Below are 17,006 nucleotides of genomic sequence, written 5' to 3' on the forward strand. Positions count from 1 at the left end.
AAGATTACAGTACGTTCAGCTCAATTTAACATAAAAATAAAATAATCATCAACATGTACATTTTTTATTAGCTGCTAGCTGTCCACAATATGTCTAGCGTTACATGGAGTAACATGGGTGATTCATGAAACTCTTTTATGGGTATAGGCTTTCACAGACCTAGCCAAGAACAGAAGGAAAGGCCAATATTTAGCCCATAAAGAAAAGAAAAATCTTTTGAAGCCTACTTTTTGAAGAGTAATGAAAGCTAAATAAAAGTTTAGGCATATGAAAGGGCTATAAATGTGATCACTGGCAGACTTGAAAGTATCCGGTGTTCCAATGTCTGAGAAATGCTGTATTCATTTATATTGATGGGAAAGGCAGCACAGTTGGCATAATATTTTGGTAATTTGGGTGTCACTGCTCTGTTACTCTATTGATGATATATCATTGTAGCTTTGCCAAAGAATCAAGATGGCAGCCTAGACAAATTGGAATCTTTGGTTTTAAAGCATTATATATCCTTTTTGAATGTTTGTAGGCACTTAATGGAAGAACTCTCTGGTTTTACATAGTTTCTGTTTTACTTAAAGTGAAATTAAACCCTCTCTTCCTTATCTGTGTCAGTGCTGCAGAGTGGTGTATTCAATGACTAGACAAGAATGTCTGCCTCATCTACAGCCTTCCACTCCTAAAGCAAAAGTTATTTCCATAGTCTACTCATAAGCCACTCCATTGTTTATTAAAACTATATGTGCCATGCAAATCAATGTACAGTCAGGTGCATAAATATTGTGACATTGACATAATTTTCATATTTTGGCCTCTATTCACCACCACAATGGCTTTGAAATGAAACAAACAAGATGTGCTTTAACTGCAGACTTTCAGATTTAATTTGAGGGTAATTACATCCAAATCCGGTGAACGGTGTAGGAATTACAATGGTTTCTATATGTGTCTCCCACTTTTTAAGGAGCCAAAAGTAATGGGACTATCAACGCAAAAGCTATTTCATGGACAGGTGTGGGCTATTCCCTCGTTATTTCATTAGCAATTAAGCAGGTAAAAGGTCAGGAGTTGATTCTAGGTGTGACATTTGCATTTGGAATCAGTTGCTGTCGACTCTCAATATGAGATCCGAAGAGCTGTCACTATCAGTGAAGCAAGCCATCATTAGGCTGAAAAATCAAAACAAACCCATCTGAGAGATAGCAAAAACATTAGGTGTGGCCAAATCAAACCACTCGAAAACGGCAAGCGGCGAATTCAGAACAGGCAGAAAGTGCTCTCAGAATTGGGGAAACCAGCCTGAACCCCCCAAAAAATGCGCTAACATTGGGGATCAATGTAGATGTGTTCGAATAGCCTTAATAAAACTGTGTGGGGTACTTAAGTTGTTTCAATAGCTTCTTATTAGCGTCTTTACACATGTGGTGAAGAATGGCATTAAGCAGTATTTTGGGGTGAAAATAAGTAGACCTGTCAAAATTGGGGCGCTTGACAATGAGTGCTAGCATCTTTTAAAGTCTCTAAAATGAAGTTTTAAAAAAACTTGAAAAACGCACCTGCAATCCTAAAAGCATCTGACACATCCTTGCAGACCCCCAAGAAGTCTATTTCGCTAGTTTTTATGCTTGTCCCCCCACTTTGTGCTTTTTCAGACCCACACACTCCTGCAGCAGCACAGACAAGACCCACATACTCCTCCACCAGCACTTGTGGTACGGTAGGAGAGAACTACACACTCCTGCACCAGCACAGACAAGACCCACACACTCCTGCTCCAGCACAGACAAGACCCACATACTCCTGCAGCAGCACAGACAAGACCCACACACTCCTGCTCCAGCACAGACAAGACCCACATACTCCTCCACCAGCACTTGTGGTACGGTAGGAGAGAACTACACACTCCTGCACCAGCACAGACAAGACCCACACACTCCTGCTCCAGCACAGACAAGACCCACATACTCCTGCAGCAGCACAGACAAGACCCACACACTCCTGCTCCAGCACAGACAAGACCCACATACTCCTCCACCAGCACTTGTGGTACGGTAGGAGAGAACTACACACTCCTGCACCAGCACAGACAAGACCCACAAACTCCTGCAACAGCACAGACAAGACCCACACACTCCTGCTCCAGCACAGACAAGACCCACACACTCCTGCAGCAGCACAGACAAGACCCACATACTCCTCCACCAGCACTTGTGGTACGGTAGGAGAGAACTACACACTCCTGCACCAGCACAGACAAGACCCACACACTCCTGCAGCAGCACAGACAAGACCCACACACTCCTGCAGCAGCACAGACAAGACCCACACACTCCTGCTCCAGCACAGACAAGACCCACATACTCCTGCAGCAGCACAGACAAGACCCACACACTCCTGCTCCAGCACAGACAAGACCCACATACTCCTGCACCAGCACAGACAAGACCCACACACTCCTGCACCAGCACAGACAAGACCCACACACTCCTGCACCAGCACAGACAAGACCCACACACTCCTGCACCAGCACGGACAAGACCCACACACTCCTGCAGCAGCACGGACAAGACCCACACACTCCTGCACCAGCACAGACAAGACCCACATACTCCTCCACCAGCACTTGTGGTACGGTAGGAGAGAACTACACACTCCTGCACCAGCACAGACAAGACCCACACACTCCTGCTCCAGCACAGACAAGACCCACATACTCCTGCACCAGCACAGACAAGACCCACACACTCCTGCACCAGCACAGACAAGACCCACACACTCCTGCACCAGCACAGACAAGACCCACACACTCCTGCACCAGCACGGACAAGACCCACACACTCCTGCACCAGCACGGACAAGACCCACACACTCCTGCACCAGCACAGACAAGACCCACATACTCCTGCACCAGCACTTGTGGCACGGTAGGAGAGAACTACACACCCCTGCAGCAACAATTGAGACATGGCATGCAAGAACCACACAGCCCTGCACCAGTGCTTGTGGCATTACGTGCAAGAACCACATACAACTACAGCAGCCACTTATGGCATGACATGCAAGAACCACACAGCTGTGCACCACTGCACAGCCCTGCACCAGTGCTTGTGGCATGACATGCAAGAACCACATACAACTGCAGCAGCCACTTATGGCATGACATGCAAGAACCACACAGCTGTGCACCACTGCACAGCCCTGCACCAGTGCTTGTGGCATGACATGCAAGAACCACATACAACTGCAGCAGCCACTTATGGCATGACATGCAAGAACCACACATCCCTGCAGCAGCACTTTTGGCACTGCAGGTAAGAAGCACACACCTCTGTATCCGTGCTTGTGGCACTGCAGGCAAGAACCACACATCCCTGTAGCAGCGTTTGTGACACTGCAGACAAGTTTATTTACGTCTTAACTCTTTTTTTCCAGAGCTACATCTGGGGGTAAGCTTACTAAAGGTCGATTTAATTAATTTTAATCAATTTAAATGCAATCTAAATTGAACAACATCGATGCTGTGTTTTAGGCGGCTAAATCACACATTTACTAGCAGACTTTTTAATGTGTGTGTGTGTGTGTGTGTGTGTGTGTGTGTGTGTGTATATATATATATATATATATATGTGTGTGTATATATGAAATCGCAAATATTTCTGTGCGATTTCTTCAGGAATATAACTCCGGGGCCATACTTCCAAATAAATCACTGAAATAGTGGTGTGGAGAGCCGGCAGGACAGACCGGTAAGTAAATGCAGTGTGAGTGGTGTGGACCTCCACTTAACCCAGGGATTACACACCTTACACCTATTCTAGACAAGCCACCGTTTGTGTAATATGTAAGTGATAAACAAGCAGTTACACCCTTAGGAACTCTGACATTCTGTCATATTGAGGATTACTAACCTGTATGTAGAGCTATATTACTAGAATCCAATTTGCTCTATGAGCTGCTCCATATATTTTCAGCTCCTACAAACAGTGAGTTGGTTCCTGTCATGGAATCAGCTGTATTTTACGAGGGAAGCAGACGGACGTAATCCTGACCGCCGGCTTCCCGACTGTCTAACCCCGGCAAGGCACTAATGAAGTGTTTTGGGCAATATTATATGCTCATATTCAGTCAAATGCTTCAGAACTCATTGGACGGTGCTTCACAGTGCAGATGGACAATGACCCGAAGCATACTGCAAAAGCAACCAAAGAGTTTTTTAAGACTAAAAAGTGGAATGTTATGCAATGGCCAAGTCAATCCCCTGACCTGAATCCGATTGAGCATGCATTTCACTTGATGAAGACAAAACTGAAGGGAAAATGCCCCAAGAACAAGCAGGAACTGAAGACATTTGCAGTAGAGGCCTGGCAGAGCATCACCAGGGATGACACCCAGCGTCTGGTGATGTCTATGCGTTCCAGACTTCAGGCTGTAATTGCCTGCAAAGGATTTGCAACAAAGTATTAAAAAGTGAAAGTTAGATTTAGGCTTGTTTAGTTTCAGTGGCATAAATTCATACCAGACGCCCGGAGGCAAGCTATAAGTTGTTGCCCCTCCTGTCACAGCTGCTGACACTGTAATGTAACAATTCGAATGTAGAAAGGCTATAGATAGAAGAAGGCAACAGCTGATGGTCTGACACGGAGCTCTCCACTAGTGTATGGTGGCTTCTCAGGTGCCGGGAAGCGGTGCCATGTATTGGGGACGGCCGTGACGGTATACTCTGGGTATATAATTACAACCCTAAGTGGGTTAAATATGTTGTGAACAATTGAGGAGGTACCCCTTCAGTGCTGGAGCCCGGCGGCAGGCGCCTCCATTGTCTACCATAGTTCTGCCCCTGTTTAGTTTGTCCCATTACTTTTGGCCCCTTAAAAAGTGGGAGACACATATAGAAACTGTTGTAATTCCTACACCGTTCACCTGATTTGGATGTAATTACCCTCAAATTAAATCTGAAAGTCTGCAGTTAAAGCACATCTTGTTTGTTTCATTTCAAAGCCATTGTGGTGGTGAATAGAGGCCAAAATATGAAAATTCTGTCAATGTCCCAATATTTATGCACCTGACTGTAAGTAGTTACCACTGTTTGGAAAGCAGCTCCCCAGAATGGACGGCTCTGAATATTGCTTTACTACAATCAACATTATAAATGTGATATGGTGTTAGAACTCTTCACTCATATCTCTGTAATTACACTAGATTACATGAAATACTAAATAATATAGCAAATGATGGGAAAATGTTCCCACATATCAGTTTGAAGGCATTACATACAGTATTATAACAATGGATTATTTGAGGAGAAAATGCCAGGTGTAAATATTACATACTGCCAGTAGATGGCACTATGTACAAACATTTTTAAAGCGAGGATTTCATTTGGCTGAATTGTGCTGGCTGCCAGACACCTGTATGTTCCCTATCACCCCTAGGAAACAATTGCATGATCGGCAATCAATACTTATTCAAATGGTAAATAAGACTATAAGAAGCTCAAGTCCCTGTAAAATATATTCCAAATATGTACAGTACTTCTAAAGGGACTACCTGTAATGCATGTTTTTTTTCCCAAAAATGACTAGTGAAACACATAGGTATATAGATTGATTGTGTGAAGGACATAGGAGTCACAGCCAATAGTGAGCAATCATCGCACAGGTCTTCATTCCAGCCTGCAGCGAACACAAGATTCACAGCGGAAGCTCTGTTATTGTACTGGAAATTGCTCTCTCTCATATTATATAGTTCTGTTTTGTCCTTTTTACTAAGCTCTGCTGTACTATCTACTTAGAATACAGTTGTATTCATATTGCATTGTGTCATATGAACAAACCACTCTGCTTGCTATGCTTTTCAGCCGTGCCTTTATATAATCATTCAGACAGCCATTTAAATAGTTTAGTAAATGTTACAAGCAGATGTGTAGAATTTTTGCATGAAGCTTACAAAGACCAGAGATAGGTAGGTAGATAGATACAGTAGATAGATATATAGAATAGATAGAACCTCATTTATGTACTTTTTGTTTATAAATAGAAATGGAAGCCATCATTCCACACAGCCAAAATACATAAACTCCAATTAAACAGTGACCCAATGGTCATGGCTAACGTTATAATATGTGCTTATGTTTTCCCCACAATATAGTATGGACAAAACATTTATTACATCATGCTGCACTTGCTAACATGCTTTACTTTACATATATTTTATTCTTAAATATAATTTCACTTGGATGCTTACCAGGATACAGCCAAATTTATGGCAGCAACTCCACTTATCAAGTGAGATCATCATGCATGTATGCGGTAATGTCGCCTTACTGCCAAGGGGCAAACGTCTAGGTTTTAGTATGTTTATCTTATAACAGTTATTTATACAGTGTACACATATTATGCAGCGCTCTACAGTCTCTGCCCCAGTGCAGTGTACAAGCTTACACATATTATGCAGCGCTCTACAGTCTCTGCCCCAGTGCAGTGTACAAGCTTACACATATTATGCAGCGCTCTACAGTCTCTGCCCCAGTGCAGGGTACAAGCTTACACATATTATGCAGCGCTCTACAGTCTCTGCCCCAGTGCAGTGTACAAGCTTACACATATTATGCAGCGCTCTACAGTCCCTGCCCCAGTGCAGTGTACAAGCTTACACATACTATGCAGCGCTCTACAGTCTCTGCCCCAGTGCAGTGTACAAGCTTACACATATTATGCAGCGCTCTACAGTCTCTGCCCCAGTGCAGTGTACAAGCTTACACATATTATGCAGCGCTCTACAGTCCCTGCCCCAGTGCAGTGTACAAGCTTACACATATTATGCAGCGCTCTACAGTCCCTGCCCCAGTGCAGTGTACAAGCTTACACATATTATGCAGCGCTCTACAGTCCCTGCCCCAGTGCAGTGTACAAGCTTACACATATTATGCAGCGCTCTACAGTCCCTGGCCCAGTGCAGTGTACAAGCTTACACATATTATGCAGCGCTCTACAGTCCCTGGCCCAGTCTTGTGTACAAGCTTACACATATTATGCAGCGCTCTACAGTCCCTGGCCAAGTGCAGTGTACAAGTTTACACATATTATGCAGCGCTCTACAGTCCCTGGCCAAGTGCAGTGTACAAGCTTACACATATTATGCAGCGCTCTACAGTCCCTGCCCCAGTGCAGTGTACAAGCTTACACATATTATGCAGCGCTCTACAGTCCCTGGCCAAGTGCAGTGTACAAGCTTACGCATATTATGCAGCGCTCTACAGTCCCTGGCCCAGTGCAGTGTACAAGCTTACGCATATTGTGCAGCGCTCTACAGTCCCTGGCCAAGTGCAGTGTACAAGCTTACACATATTGTGCAGCGCTCTACAGTCCCTGGCCCAGTGCAGTGTACAAGCTTACACATATTATGCAGCGCTCTACAGTCCCTGCCCCAGTGCAGTGTACAAGCTTACACATATTATGCAGCGCTCTACAGTCCCTGCCCCAGTGCAGTGTACAAGCTTACACATATTATGCAGCGCTCTACAGTCCCTGCCCCAGTGCAGTGTACAAGCTTACACATATTGTGCAGCGCTCTACAGTCCCTGCCCCAGTGCAGTGTACAAGCTTACACATATTGTGCAGCGCTCTACAGTCCCTGCCACAGTGCAGTGTACAAGCTTACACATATTATGCAGCGCTCTACAGTCCTTGCCCCAGTGCAGTGTACAAGCTTACACATATTATGCAGCGCTCTACAGTCCCTGCCCCAGTGCAGTGTACAAGCTTACACATATTATGCAGCGCTCTACAGTCCCTGCCCCAGTGCAGTGTACAAGCTTACACATATTGTGCAGCGCTCTACAGTCCCTGCCCCAGTGCAGTGTACAAGCTTACACATATTGTGCAGCGCTCTACAGTCCCTGCCCCAGTGCAGTGTACAAGCTTACACATATTATGCAGCGCTCTACAGTCCCTGCCCCCCTGGATTTTATGTCACTTGGAGATGATGTCATCTCCAAGCGCGGGCAGACCAGTTCCACTGCAGTGTGAACGGCACCGACCATGGTTATTCCTGCCGCAGTCTGAAGGGGATCTGTCCCGGGTCTGACCCGGTTTGGAGTCTTGTTCCAAATACCGGGTCAGACCCGGGAATTTAGTGTAAAAGAGGTACACGAGAGCTTTATCAAAATGCTTACTGTGTGTCTTCATTATGCCACACATTTCTTGTTTATACAGGGATTGCAGTTACAACATAGAGTTAATCAGCATTGTACCATTGGGCTGCTGGTATTAGTCATGTTAGTATTACTCATTCTGCCCAGCTCTTGCTCCCCCTCAGTGTGTACACCTTAATACAGAACACACAGACTGTAACAGAAATGAGTCACCATGTCAGGATTGTGTCCTAATAGAAAAACAATTCAAGCATGTCGTCTTCTGTCATTTCTCTCCACAGGGATGGGGGAACCCCGCCACCAGAATATAACGTATTTCCCTGAGCCTGATGAAGACTCTATTACCGTATTGGTTAATGCTTGACTTTCCAGGGCAACTGTGAGCATCAGCATTGAAGATACAATAGTCTTGATAAAAAAGTTACTATTTTTCAGTAGTGGAATGCTGCACAACTTTTTTTTACGGATTTCAAGGTTTTTTAATGACAGTATTCAGACGGAAAATTGCTAATTTCCCCGTAACACGTTTTTTGCAGAAGACTTAATGAAAATAACAGAAACACATTTTTCAAGGAGAGGTCATCCCTTATGTTGGGGTGTCTTATTTATTATGCATTTTCCTTAACAAAAGCATGTTTTGTTTTATTCCTTTTTTTTTTTCCAGATTTCTTTTGTTGGTTATAGAAATGTTTATGTTGGGGAGTTTGTGTATTAATGTAATAAAGTGCCTGAATTGTTTAGTGTCTCTGCTTTGGTCTCATGTCAGGTGACATCACTCCAAGATGTCATCAAGACTAATTACTTGTGAGCTTTAGGAAGAGACACCACATTGTCACTGTATAGAAGATGGTAGTTAAGGCTTTTTTCTTGTGTTATATTGGTTTTGAAATTACTACTGTAAGTAGATCTTCACACCACTGATGTCAGGCATATATTATGGGGCATATTCAATTAGGTGAAAAAACCCGTACTTTTCGCATGCTGGACTTTTCACCAACATCACTGGTTTTCCATGGGAAAAAGTATCGAGCTTGTCCCCGCTTATCCCCGTTTTCAATTAGAAATCGGACCTAGCGAAAAGTCCTGTCAGATTTGGGGAAATCCGCCTGACACCCCCCCCAAAAGATGCACTGAATTGGGGATCACTATAGATACCCCCGAATAGGTCTACTGAAGCTATTTGTGGTACTTAAAGATCTTAATAGCTGCTAATTAGCCTCTTTGCACAAGTGGTGAAGAATAGCATTTTGCTGTTTTTTGTATCAGCAAATTTGGGGTACATGAAAATGGGTGATGGCATATTTTAAAGTTGAAGTATTAAAAAAAACATACAAAAATCCACCTGCCACAACCACTTGCAAACTTGAAAACACCTGGGGCAAACTTGGGGACCCCCCGGGAGTCTATTTCACTAGATTTAAGTTTGTCCCCCAACTTTGTACTTTTTCGCCCCCTTTTTTAAAGTCATGTTTTGGGGTGTTCTTAAATATTTTTTTAACCTTTTTTAGAGGGACTGTCCCAAGGGTGCAGGGTGGTTCCCACAAGTTTGCACCCCAAAACCACCCAATTCTGCACTTTTATTTCAACAGCTTTCATAGGCGAATCTTTTTCGCCTATTCCAATGCATTGACTTTCCGCACCGGCGAAGAGTCTTTGGAATTGAATACGGGGATAAGTTTTCGCCTGGCGAAATGATGTCACCGTTGATACCTTTCCGCAGAAATGGGCTTTAAGTACCTAACTGAATATGGCCCTATGGTGATGGTGACTGTATTAGCCAGTCCCATGGAAAAAGGGGGTGTTCGGCGTAAGGCATTTCGCTGAGAGGTGTAATTACAAACTGTTGGATTATAAAACCCGACGCTTCTGATCGTGTTTATGCCTGATATTTAAAAGGGCAATGCTTTTACTAGCAGTTTGTAGCTAGTAAAAGCACTGCTCTTTTAAATATGGGCATAAAAACGATCAGAAGTGCTGGGTTTGAAAACCTGTTGCTTCATAAATAAACCCCTAAGTGTGATTATACAAATACTAGTAACAGGAGATTTGGTGTTATTTTATTTTGCTCATTTGACAACAAAAAGGTGAACTTTAACAAAACACAAATGCATAACGTTGTTACAGCTACCTAATATGCCGTTCTCTCCCCAACTCCATCTCCACCACAGCTGTACAGTAGTCCCCGATCGTGTTACTGCTGCAGTGAGAGTGGAGAGTCAAGGAAGAGACCGTTCAATAGCTGGGACTCCAGCCTGTGTCTATGGGTGTTTACTGTACACATACTGATATCAATGCACGCATTATACAGGAGGTATTACAGAAATCACAATAAAAAGTAATATGCTATAATCTGTATTTCATTTATATAATATAATGATTCATTTAGAAATTGCAAAAATGATGGACACCCAATGCTGCATTGTGCAAGTATATTTTCACTGTCCTTACTGTCGCAAGAATATGTTGGTCAGAAGTAGGTGCACTGATGCCCTTATTGGCACACAGCAAGAAACTCCATAATGAGCCCGAGTCCTCCCATTGGCCAGTGACACTTCAGCTCACCTGAGCAAGCTGCAATTTCTGCTAGAAATCCAGGTGTCCCCATGTAATGGCTCAATAGTAGCAGAACTAAATCATTTGCTCTGCAGTTTTGCGGTTCATAAGTGACTTTTACACTGAAGCACAGTTCATGGGACACACAAAGGATTCTGGGAAGATATCATTGTTTGTATTAGGGCAGTTTTTTAATTAATAGAGTGACCTTTAATGTTTCAGTTGAAGTTTCATACTTTGGGCTTTATTTACAAAGCTAGCGGCTATGATGTAAAACTTGCAGCCACAGCAAATGCCGGCATCGCTTAGTCACTCAAGAAAGTGATGTCCTTGAGTGGACCAGCTAAATACCAGTCCTTAAACTATTAGATAATATGTAATAGCACTTGTGCTCTGCAATCCAATGGTGATCCACAGCCAATGTAAAAGACTCATGGGCTGATTCCGAGGTGGATGCAGCTGCGTCTATGCTAATGCCGTGACCGATTCGGTTCATACTGAGATGCCCAAGTGTAGCAGCGCGAATCAGTCTCTGTGTGTCTATAGCTGCACCATGGAACTTGCAGCAGCCCTATGACAGGTGCTATTTCTGTGTCTGAACATGGCCTCCTGTGTCTGTAGAGACCGTCTCTGTGAGTGGCACGCCCTTGTCTGCCTAACGCCCACTGAAATCCACGGCTCTTGGGTACAAATTCGGTCTGTCTCTCCCTGCTGTAACCGTCAGCATACATGCGCAGTGCCACTCAGACGCCTGCACAGACTTAAAATAGTGACCAACTGCATGTGGCATCAACACTGCTGGGAGACTAGTCAGGATAGAGGGAAAGATGAATGCAGCAATGTACAGAGACATCCTGGATGGAAACCTGCTCCAGAGCGCACTTGACCTCAGACTGGGGCGACAGTTCATCTTTCAGCAGGACAATGACCCTAAGCACACAGCCAAGGTATCAAAGGAGTGACTTCAGGACAACTCTGTAAATGTCCTTGAGTGACCCAGCCAGAGCCCAGACTTGAATCCGATTGAACATCTCTGGAGAGATCTGAATATGGCTGTGCACTGACGCTTCCCATCCAACCTGATTGAGCTTGAGAGGTGCTGCAAAGAAGAATGGGTGAAACTACCCAAAGATAGGTGTGCCAAGCTTGTGGCATCATATTCAAAAAGACATTGAGGCTGTAGTTGCTGCCAAAGGTGCATCAACAAAGTATTGAGCAAAGGCTGTAAATACTTACATTCATGTGATATTCTTTTTTTTTATTAAATTTGCAAAAATCTAAAAAAAAACTTTTTACATGTTGTCATGGTGTATTGTGTGAGAATTTTGAGGACAAAAATGACTTTATTCCATTTTGGAATAAGGCTGTAACGTAACAAAATGTGGAAAAAGTGAAGCGCTGTGAATACTTTCCGGATGAACTGTACCATGTGAGCCACCTAACATGACACATAATTTCTTACTAAAAACAATTCAGCATATGCAAAGAATTAAAACAGTCTTAAAACGAACTGGAACATTTTCTCCTACACAATATAGTTCAGTGTCTATCACAGGATGTGTGTCTGCAGATCTGATAAAGGCTCTTGTAGCTGTACATTACAACAAACTGTCCATTGTGGTCAGCCAATCTTGTCACTGAGAACACATGTAATATAAGTAATACACACAATACGGTGGATATTAAATCTAATGCACAACTGCAATAATAATTTTATATGTGCAACCCACTCTACAAAGCCTGAAACAATATATTGTACACCATAAACCGTGCTTCTAAACAAATCAAAGTTTTATTTTCAAGCATTGTGCGAAAAGCCCTTTTTTTTTTAAAATGTACAATATATTTTCTAACATAAACCACATATTGTAAAGCTTAGTACACACGTAGCAGACATAACTGCGGAACGAGTGATCTGCAGATATCTGTAGATGGTCGTTCATATACACTGAACAACCATCATTTTCCAGGCAGCTGCGGGTCCCTCCCCGCGGCTACTGCTGCTTGTGTGTGGGCGGCTGATCGCCCGTACACACTTGCCAATGGACAGATATGTCTGCAGATATATCTGTCCATCGGCTGTGCAGCACAGCCGACTCAATATGTCTGTGAACGAAATCAGACATATCGCTGGTACATATTAGCCCACGGGCACCAGATATATTGACCGATCAATATATCTGTCAGTGTGTACCCAATTTGAGTCAAGGGCCACAAACTGTGTTTGTTTATTTTAAACAATCCTTTATGTTCTGCTTCTTAAGTTCACCAATGAATTGTAATCAGCACACATTGGGACTGATTCAGAGTTGAGAATAGAGAAAGAGAAGGCACTTAACTGTGTACCTGGACAAAACATATTGCAATGCAAGGGGTGTAAATGCATACATTTTTTTACATGTAAGCCCACAAATACTGCACGGCTTTATTATTACTCTACAATAATAGATGTCAGTTTGGACACCTCCCTCCCAAATCTAAATCTCTCTGAACATTTTAAATCTGCCCCCCTGCAGCGCAGCATGGTTTCACCAAGATGATCAGTTGAGAGAGATATCTCACTCTCTATTCCCAGCTCTTAATCAGGCCCTTTGTTTATTATATGATGTGGTTATAGAAAACTTCAAATTGATTATAGTTAAAGTTTGCATATTTTATTTTCAACCGTTAGTATGATGGCTTCCACCTATCAATGCCACCACTCCGATAGATATACTCTTCAGTTTATTTCTAAGGAAAGGAGCGTATAAGAATGGATATGTTCAAAGAAAACATGGCCTGCTAGAAATACCCAAGAACATAGTGGAAAACCTTGCACAGTTTAAAAGAAACATAGTGGTTTATCACAGTGCAATAAAGTCACCTTTAACTTTAAAAGAAAATATTTCTCTTGTTATCACTACATATACTTTTTATTTTCGTTAGTCCTACTTACTGGATGTAGCAGGATAAATAGAAATGTTAAACTAGCCGGGGTAGGCAGGGTCCAGCACTCCAGCTGATGTGGAACTACACATCCCAGCATGCCCTGACACAGTTGTGCTGTTAAGGCATGCTGGCATGTGTAGTTCCACAGCAGCTGGAGCGTTACACGTTGCTTAACCCTGAACTGGAGAATGTATGATCTCATAGAGGACTTACCAAGGGCTAAAGAAGTGTTATATTGTAGAAATGGGGTATTCCATTACAGGAGACAGACTGGAGGAAGACATGGATAGTATAATGGAAACCGTAATAAAACAAAATAAACATTCCACAAAGTGTTGAGTGGTAAGTGAGGAGGGAGCAAAAATATTGTTGGTCAGCTATGATAAAAAAAAAAAGATGGTGATACTGCAAAAATTGGTTTTAGTCCCTTGGCACCTTATGTACATGTAATACCTACATGCCAGATTGAAAACATCATTCTAGAGATGAGGTATAACACTCACACAAATCATATTCTGACTGTGGTCCACTGACAGCTTTCAGGTCCAGTGACTGGGCCAATCCGTACCAAAGGTTTTTACACTAACCATCTGGTGGAGAGTGTAGATGAGGTATACTCCTGGGAGAGGTGCATGGAGGGTGGTGTAAGCCTGCTGCCATAGTCTGCGGCTTACCTTTCCCCTGACCGCTCTCACCTTCAAGCCACCAATGTAGTGACGGTCCTGGAACACGGCTACAAGATGTAGATGAGGAAAATCTTGATGTCTGGACCCTGCAAAGGAAGACAGATGAGCTAAGTCTGGATGTCCTACGGGGGGTCAGTGTAAGATAATAATTGGCACTTTTGGCCTCAGACTTGACTACATTCCGGTGTAAAACATGTGGATGCACCACTTGAAACCCCCAAGGAAAATAAAGGGGGTAGGGATAACAAACAACACAGATTACGCTCACCGATGGTACTCTTGTCAAGACAGTTGATAGACAGTTGGTCACAATCTCAGGGCCTGATTCAGACCCGGTCGCGATAGCACGCTATGGCCGATAGTCACCCGTCTGCGTTGCAGTGCGTGAGCCAGTCACTACAAACGAGAATCGTGCGCTCGTAGCACAAACACTGAACGCTACTTTGAGTGACAATGCTGTTTGTGGGTGGTAACGGGAAGGTCCAGGAAAACGGGGGAGTGGATGATTGAACGCAGGCGTATCTGAGCGTCAAAACGCTGTTCTTTAGGCGTACATAATTAGCATTGCAGCGTCATTGTACACGTCACCTGGTTGTATGTCAGCCTGCAGTGATCGCAGTGCTTACGGCGAGATAGGGTCTACCTCAAGGGCTGCGTACAGCTCCGATGGCTCTCGATGTTACTGTTTAATCATACACTTCCTGGAGATGACGTGTCCTAAGAAAGAAAAGTGGGCGTCATTACACCGGCGTGCGCTCACTCTGCCGTCTCTCTGTAAGACATATAGGGCGTTCTTAAGCCTGGTCGTGCGATCGCGGAATTTGCATACCCGGCCCATGTCGGCTGCGAAAGTGCGCTGCGCTGCAAACTGGTCTGAATGAGCTCCTGAGTTCCTGCAATTAACACTGTACAACAAAGAAATACTTTTAATTTGTTTGCTTTCTAAAAATAGTGATACTTTACTAATATGGGGTCAAGAAAATTGAATGACCTCAGAATGTTTTTATTAGTTCTAGTCTTTGAGCTGCACTACTAGCGCTATATGTACTTAAGTAACATAGTCGTAGTGAAAAGCAATTTTAAAATAATTGATATTTTCTTGATACAACATAAATAACAATTTTCAATTCAATCAATTGCAAACATGAACAGAAAATTAAATAACATACAGCAACCGAAAGTACTATCTCAAATAATGGCCTATTCATAAACGTGCTTTCCCTTTGCTTGTCGCTTGTCCTCCTCTTCTGGGGCATCTCTTGTCACTGCCCTACAGCAGTCAGAAAGCATAGAAGCGTTCCAACCTACCCTGATAATTTTCATTCCATTGCTGAAATGTCTTGGTGGAATCGCTCGCCGTGTTCATTGATCACTGCACTGCAGCTGTCAGGGAAGAAGTCGACAAAGTGGATTTCGAGTGACATGCTGCATTGATGATCATTGGGATGTCAAAATGCATTGAACGTCCTCTTTCTATTCAACCATCCACGTATATTCACAGCACATGTATTGCAGCAAATATGAGGTGCCCAGGGTTTGTCCTGTTCACCCAACTTGAAGCAATAATAACAGTAGGCTGTTTCACGAGTGGAGTAATTTGGCGTTTCTGGGTGGAAAATGGCACATCAGCACACACACAACAGAAATTGGCAGCAATGTTAGCACATTTACATGGCATCCTAGCTTTTAACATACAGTGCATCCGGAAAGTATTCACAACACTTCAATTTTTCCACATTTTGTTATGTTACAGCCTTACTCCAAAATGGAATAAATTCATTTTTTATCTTCTAAATTCTACACACAATACCCCATAATGACAACGTGTAAAAAGTTTTTTTTGCAATTTTTGCAAATTTAATAAAAAAAAAAAAAAACTAAGAAATCACATGTACATAAGTATTCACAGCCTTTGCTCAATACTTTGTTGATGCACCTTTGGCAGCAATTACAGCCTCAAGTCTTTTTGAATACGATGCCACAAGCTTGGCACACCTATCTTTGGGCAGTTTCGCTCATTCCTCTTTGCAGCACCTCTCAAGCTCCATCAGGGTGGATGGGAAGCATCGGTGCATAGCAATTTTCGGATCTCTCCAGAGATGTTCAATTGGATTCAAGTCTGGGCTCTGGCTGGGCCACTCAAGGACATTCACAGAGTTGTCTTGAAGCCACTCCTTTGATATCTTGGCTATGTGCTTAGGGTCGTTGTCCTGCTGAATGATGAAACGTCGCCCCAGTCTGAGGTCAAGAGCGCTCTTGAGCAGGTTTTCATCCAGGATGTCTCTGTACATTGGTGCATTCATCTTTCCCTCTATCCTGACTAGGCTCCCAGTTCCTGCCGCTGAAAAACATCCCCACAGCATGATGCTGCAACCACCATGCTTCACTGTAGGAATGGTATTGGCCTGGTGATGAGCGGTGCCTGGTTTCCTCTAAAAATAACGACTGGCATTCACGCCAAAGAGTTCAATCTTTGTCTCATCAGACCAGAGAATCCTTCAGGTTTATTTTGGCAAACTCCAGGTGGACTGCCATGTGCTTTTTACTAAGGAGTGGCTTCTGTCTGGCAACTCTAATATACAGGCCTGATTGGTGGATTGCTGCAGAGATGGTTGTCCTTCTGGAAGGTTCTCCTCTCTCCACAGAGGAATGCTTGTAGCTCTCACAGAGTGACCATCAGGTTCTTGGTCACT

At 43.4% G+C, this 17,006-nt stretch overlaps 1 protein-coding gene across 3 annotated transcripts in view; it reads left to right on the forward strand.

Moving 5' to 3' along the window:
• Window positions 1-8,884, forward strand: part of BCLAF3 (BCLAF1 and THRAP3 family member 3) — an 88,587-nt gene extending 79,703 nt beyond the window's left edge. For all 3 annotated transcript variants that reach the window (XM_088451611.1, XM_088451609.1, XM_088451610.1), the window contains exon 13: window positions 8,428-8,884. In XM_088451611.1, coding sequence (XP_088307737.1) covers window positions 8,428-8,457 — 30 coding nt within the window. In that variant the 3' untranslated portion in view covers window positions 8,458-8,884. The remainder of the gene's footprint in view (window positions 1-8,427) is intronic.
• The last annotated feature ends 8,122 nt before the right edge of the window (window positions 8,885-17,006 follow it).

The sequence above is a fragment of the Taudactylus pleione genome, unplaced genomic scaffold (genome assembly GCF_031769625.1).
Source record: "Taudactylus pleione unplaced genomic scaffold, aTauple2 ptg000026l, whole genome shotgun sequence".
NCBI lineage: Eukaryota > Metazoa > Chordata > Amphibia > Anura > Myobatrachidae > Taudactylus > Taudactylus pleione.